Raw genomic sequence first — 6,756 nt, 5'->3', positions numbered from 1 at the left:
AGAACCAGTAATCTAAATATTTGTCCAAGTTTGAGTTTAGAGACCTTCTGAATCAAATCTTTCGTAGGTTATAGTGGTGCAGTAATTCTTTCAGACACATTGCCGCACCCTAAAATTGTCTTGATAGCACTGATCACTTTGCCTATTTGCCTTTACATGCAAGCATTAGCATAGATTTACCTTCCGAATCAATATTATTTAACTTTTATATTCATATTTAAAAACTGCTGAGCTAGACAGCTTCCTCATGTTGGTCACCACTTTTCTTCAAAATACAGCTGAAAGAGAACCAACTCTTCTGTTCATGTTGCGCAAGCCACTGTAAGCAGTATTATTAGCCTAAAAAGCATTCATGTATGCAGAAGTGTCATGCCCTTTCAAACTGACACGTGCCACCTCTGATTTTTGAGTCATTTGGGAAAATATGTATCCTTAAAATTTAAGTAAATAATGACCGCTATAGTAAAGAACGTGTTTATGTAGAATGCTGATATCACCCATTCACAAGCGTAAATATTGTCAGTATTTAATTCAACCTGAAAATTGCTATCTGAGGGTCAAGATACCAATGAGGTAATGTTGGTTGCTTGAAACTCATTTAACGGGAATGAATTTCACATTTCCAGTTCTGTTTTCATTTTCTTAATGCATGATTGTTTCGTGTCATGGATGTGGAGGTTGTACTGAAGTTGACTGTGAAATGCTGCTTATCACAAGTCTTAAAGGGATATTTGACCCAAAACGAATTTAAATTGTCATTTACTTACCCCCTGCTGAAAAAAAAAACAGCTAAAATCAGCCTAAGCAGGTTGGCTGGTCTTAGTTGTTTTAAGCTGGGTTTTAGCTGGTCTCTCAGCCTGGCCAGCTAAGGAAGTGGCCAAAACCCCTCTAAAACCAGCTTTGACCAGCTAAGACCAGGCTGGATGACCAGCTAAAACCAGCCAACCAGCTTAGGCTGGTTTTTTTGTGGTTCCAAACCCTTATGACTTTTTTTCATTCTATGGAACACAGGTTTTAAAGAATGTTAATGCAATTAAAATTTGTTGTCATGTCGAACCCAAAATCATAAAATTGCTTTATGCGCTGTATTTCGAGTCTTCTGAAGTCATACAATAGCTCTGTGAGAAACAGGCAGAAATTTTAGTCGTATTTATCATAGTCTTGAAAATCTTTTTCTCTGGTGAGGTTTTAACAGCTGTGACCGGATCATTGAATCAGTGAGTTCGAGCACTTGCCTGGAACAGTTCTAATCGTGAATGAATCATTCAGACCGTTTCTGTGAATTGGATCAACCGAATCATTAGAAAGATCCAAATAATGGCTGAATCAGAACTGCACACTGTTCTTACTTTTACTATAACTCTATATGGCAGAATAGTACAATTGTAGCATATGTTTCTGAATTAAGTTAATGTTTGTTCATAAATCACAAATATTTGTGAACTCTTATGAACATTCCAATGAGATGTAGTGGTGAAAGGAGTATGTAAATTAAAAAAAAATAGCTATGACTTCAAAAAACTTTGAAATATAGTAGTACACATGAACCACTTTTATAATGTTTTTTTTGTTTGTTTGTTTTTTTTTAGCCCTGACATCTTCAGTTACAATTCATTGCCATTACATTCTTTAAAGTCATTTCATTTTCAAGTCCTGCGAGATGAAACAACATAAGGGTGAATTTAATTTTTGGGCGAACTATCCCTTCATGGCAGATTTACGTAAAACAGAAATCAAACATGCGTATTGTTTAATTAGAATGTAATCATAATTGTTTGTCACATTAAAATCTTAATTTAGAGAGATAATTAAGAAACATTGTAGCAAATGAGAAATAGTAAAAAAAAAAAAGTAGCATCTTTGCTTTCATATTATAGAATGTTGTTTGACCTGAGTGGGTTTGCCGTGGGCTGCAATGTTTCTGAAATTATTTGCTGTGATATGGAATCCACTTTCAAAGTCACCTTCAAACCATGACTATCTCACAGTCCTTAATTTCCTGTCCTGACCATGGCCTCTCACTGAATGTGAAGTTGGAGTTACCGAGTTTACACATTATATGAGTCAAAACAACTAAAAGACTGTTATGCAGCATTACTTCTGATTGCCTAGAAGAACAGCTAAATGACATACCCTTCCTTTATTTTAAATGTTAAATAAGATTATAACATTCTAGTCTAAGGTAATTACACTGGACAAATGCATAGTTTGTCAAACAAGCAACTAGTGCCAATTTGCCAGCTGAGTGGATGGCATGCTTCACTGGCTTCAATTGTGTTGTCTAAAAAGACCTGCTCTTCACAGAGAATGGACTGTGACTAAATCCAAATGTAATCCTTCTCAACAGAGTTTGTGTAGTCAGATCACCACTTTTAATTTTGATTTCCATGCTATATATCACAGGGATTATTCATTCCAGATAAATCACACATGATGTTCCAAAACAGATTTTGAAAAAAAATCACTTGTTGGGTTTGTGCTTCCTCAGAAATAGGCCTAATCTTAGTAATTTTCATGGTTCAGCAGCATCCTTTACAAAGCTTCCTCTTTTCTCTCAGTGTTGAAGAGTGTAACAGGATGCTCCCATTTATTTTCTCCAAAAGGGAATATATTTTTAACAATAACACCTTTAAAGACAGACTTATTGCGAACTACAAGGTTGATGGTGTATGGTTTTGTTGAAGCTATCAGCCTGCATAATTTGGCCTATTTTTATTTTTTTTAATAATCATGTTCAACTGCAGAATTCGAATTGCTTCAGTCTGCTCTTAGTTTATGAATCTATGAAAACCATTCACTTAAATATTTGCATGAGTATTATGCAACAAATTAAAGCCATTACACAGTCTTGTACCAGTTTTCAAATACTTTTTTGCTTCAAATTAAGGTTTGTAATGTCATTCACCTCGTAGCTGTTAGTTTGGTTAATTGCTCATAACTCTCAGGGCTTTTTAAAAATCCCTATGGGGATGGAAAAAGTAGATGGGCACTGTTGCACTCCACTGGCATCGTCTCAGAGTTGTTTAAAGATGTACTTTTTTTTTCCACAGCTATAAAAGAGTGGTGACTCCAAAGCGTGCAGGCATTGCAGTGATTGTGTGCTGGATGGTGGCCATCGTAGTCGGCCTGATGCCCATGTTGGGCTGGAACAATCTGGAGAAGCTACGACAGACCAACGGCACCGTGGGTGCTGACCTTCTTGTAACCTGTGAGTTCGAGAACGTCATCAGCATGGAATACATGGTCTACTTCAACTTCTTCGGATGGGTCCTGCCACCTCTCGTCCTCATGTTGCTCATCTACGCTGAGATCTTCTACATGATCCACAAGCACCTCAACAAGAAGGTCACCACCAACCAGACCGACCCCACTCGATATTACGGGAAAGAACTCAAGCTGGCGAAATCTCTCGCGCTGGTGCTCTTCTTGTTCGCAGTCAGCTGGTTGCCGTTGCATATCCTGAATTGCATCACTCTCTTCTGCCCTAGTTGTGAAAATTCAGTGACAATTCTTTACGTGGCAATCTTGCTCAGTCATGGTAACTCCGTTGTCAATCCCATTGTGTATGCATTCCGCATTAAGAAATTCCAGAATGCTTTCGTTAAGATCTGGAAACAGTATGTGTGTTGCACGGAGGATCCACATCTGCACGGTCGGCCCAGCTTTCGCATAGATAGCAAAGAGAGAAGATTGGGGGGCAATGACATCTGACATTTTTAAAAATATGACAGTAGTCTACTAGGAAAATGCCTGGGATGTATGCTGTCAGTTGTGAGAATACATTTGCCACAGAAATGGAGACGATCGAACATTACTGGAAATGTTTCCTTGAAAACTCAGTCAATGGTGCATAATAATGAATTGCATCGTTAGTGAGGGACCATTAAATAAATGAAAGTGGCCTGTTTTAGAGGAATAGCCACAGTTCAACCGGCATTCACATCTGTGGGAAAAATCTTTGATTATGATTTCCTTTTGTGCTGTGGTTCATTCAAATGCGGCTATAACATAAAGGGCTTCATATAATGAGTGCAAAACTGCAGACTCGTAAATGTCAGTGCTTATGAGTACACTAAACCACACTCGTCTTTAGTCAGTAGCGTAAACGCGTCTGAGGACTTTGAGAAAAGACATTGAGGATGTGATCTGAGGTCATTTTTATATGCCAGTGAATTCATGTTTGAGAAGTATGGGATTTGTAATTTGCTGCTTTTCAGGATGAGCGCAAATCGGAGGCAACAGGCCCACTTCGTCTTCAAGGGACAGTTTATAAAAATAAAAAATTCGGTCATTTACACACCCTTGTGTCATTCCAAACCTGTATGAAAAGATATTTTTAAAAATGTCTATAGAATGAAAGTCAGTGGGTTTCAGAATTGTTTTGGACCGCATTGACTTTTATTCTAAACAGCTGAAACATTCATGAAAATATGTTTGTTTAGCAGAAGAAAGTCATACAGGTTTGAATATAAGATGACAGAACTTTCATTTTTGAGTGAACTATCCCTTTAAGCAGAACTTTGCGTAATCCTATTGGTCCAATATCAGCAATGTTGCTTTTGCCATATTAGAAAACCTCTTAATTTTTTTACTTAATTTTTTTAGATGTTTCAGTCTCAGTGAAATAATTTGCCATATTAATACTCATCCCTACTGTATGTTTAACTGAATAACCACTGGAAATTGACGATGTGTTTTCATATTAGTTTTTGTAAGAATAGCACATTTTTGTGGGGAAATAAGCAATGCAGCCTTCGATTTCACTGCATGATTTTGAAATTAAACAAATTGTAGGCGGTTTGCATTTAATATTTAGATTGCTCAAAACTGTGGGCCTGAGAAAAGATGTGAAAAGATAGACAGGAAGGAACCATGAATAAATCAAGATTGAGTGATACTGCCAGAGGCCTAATGTTTTTTTTTTATTATTATTATTATTATGCGTTGTTAAAATAAATGATGCATAACCTGTTAGGACAATTGCAGTTGAGTCTTTCAAATGTTCAGGCCTCTCTTTAAATTTTAATAAGGCAAGGACATTCAGAGCTTCACCGAAATTGACAATTTCTCAAGTATATTGGAAGAAACTGAAAATTGAGTCACTGAAATTGTGATGTCCTCTGAACGGACCCCGATTTTGACTCGTTATCCTTGAAAATAGGTGGCAGTGAGTAAAGTGTCCTTTGGACAAGGTCTGATAAATGGTTTGACCTTTTCAGTCTGGTCAATCTCAGAAAATGCAATCAATTCACACAATTCTTGTGTGTCGTTTCCTGTGAAACAACCTCTCTCAAACTTCCTGGGTAGATCCTGAAGTAGGATCAAAGCTTACTCGGTGACTCGTGTTTCCGCTTCATCAATGGTATTCAGCTGACCTCTGTTTTTCCTTTAGTGTGTGCCAACTGGAGAATTTAACTAGTTTAAGTTTATACTTAAGGGTATAAACACTCTGGATTCATTATTTTAATATCTAGTTCAAATGACTCACAAGCTGCAACTACCTACATCGATCAGTTGAGGCTCTTAATCTAATAGCTGTTAAAAACTGTAACTTAAAGCTACCCGTAATAGCACACTGAGAAGAATTGTGTATGTTGGGAATAAAGTGTAATCAGATAAAGATATTATCACAGCTTATGGTGGCCACTTCCTCTATGTGTAATTTTGTTTACTGACAACAAAGCCTGCAGAAGCAATGGTTTTATTTGGCCTAAATGATACAAATGTCATTTGAAAAAAAATATTTTTCCACAAATTGCCGTTGTGAATCACTATTGTGTGAACAGCAGTCACCAGATGGTAACTCGGTATTGTGGTGCCCTCTTGTGAAGGTTTGAAAAAGCGCATTATAATAAGAGTTCATCACTAAGAAAAAAGTCACATCAACTAATTTTTATTCAAGTAAAAATAAGCATGCTTATGTTGAATGTTGAATGGCCCAGTCATTATTAGTGAAGTGAAGTCATTAGCGAGTAATTGTTATTGCCTTATTGTTACTAGGATAGAATAAAACCATAAAATTGCTCAATATGTCCACCCCATATTTATTTGATCTCTTGTGAAGGAAGACTAACATTTCACTAATGTTTATTACAACACACGTGTCCCTATGAGACGGATACATTTGTACAAAGTGCTTCATTTTCAAAGGATTTAAAACACACACTTGTGAGTTACATCAGTGATGTAAAGAAATATGACTACAGAATTTGACAACATCATAAGACACACGTCTATTATTTAAAAAAAAAAAATGTTGGTTGAGAATTCCAGCATCAATTGAAACATTCAGCCACAAATATCTGTATTAGAGTAAAAAAATTGTAAAAAATGAAATTCTCAATTTTTCTGGCTGTGATTGTCTAAAAAGAGCACCATTTACAGTTTATCCTGTATTACAAATCAAACTTTAGAGAAATGATTGAGCGTCTCTCAGAGAATGAGACCATGAGCTCCAATCTCAACACATGCTGTTCACAGAGACAGAGACCTGGAAAAGAAAAACAACAACAATTAGACAATCTGTGTGTTTAACAACAGCAAAATAAATCTGGGGAAAAATGAGTCATAATGGTTATAAAAGTATGACTATTTTTTTATTATTATTATTATATTGATTTCTAATTTTATATATATATATATATATATATATATATATATATACACACACAGTGCCTTGCGAGAGTATTCATACCCCTTCATTTATTTCACGTTTTGTTATGTTGCAGCCTTATGTTAAACTGATTTACATTACTT

General features: G+C 36.1%; 2 protein-coding genes across 2 annotated transcripts in view; one reads left to right on the top strand and one right to left on the bottom strand.

Annotated features, from left to right (window-relative positions):
* Positions 1-551: 551 nt before the first annotated feature.
* LOC107674552 (adenosine receptor A1-like) lies at positions 552-4,455 on the top strand. Its single transcript, XM_016468554.1, has 2 exons — positions 552-573; positions 3,051-4,455. The coding sequence occupies exons 1-2, from the start codon at positions 569-571 to the stop codon at positions 3,709-3,711; spliced, it is 666 nt and encodes a 221-aa protein (XP_016324040.1). The 5' UTR covers positions 552-568; the 3' UTR covers positions 3,712-4,455.
* A 1,453-nt stretch (positions 4,456-5,908) lies between these two features.
* LOC107674553 (bcl-2-like protein 15) overlaps positions 5,909-6,756 on the bottom strand; it is a 5,778-nt gene continuing 4,930 nt past the window's right edge. Inside the window, exon 4 of the mRNA XM_016468556.1 lies at positions 5,909-6,490. Coding sequence (XP_016324042.1) covers positions 6,461-6,490 — 30 coding nt within the window. The 3' untranslated portion in view covers positions 5,909-6,460. The remainder of the gene's footprint in view (positions 6,491-6,756) is intronic.

The sequence above is a fragment of the Sinocyclocheilus anshuiensis genome, unplaced genomic scaffold (assembly GCF_001515605.1).
Source record: "Sinocyclocheilus anshuiensis isolate Anshui unplaced genomic scaffold, SAMN03320099.WGS_v1.1 scaffold572, whole genome shotgun sequence".
Classification (NCBI taxonomy): Eukaryota; Metazoa; Chordata; class Actinopteri; order Cypriniformes; family Cyprinidae; genus Sinocyclocheilus; species Sinocyclocheilus anshuiensis.
The sequence above is the reverse complement of the archived record's forward strand: the minus strand, read 5'-3'. Positions and strand labels throughout refer to the sequence as shown.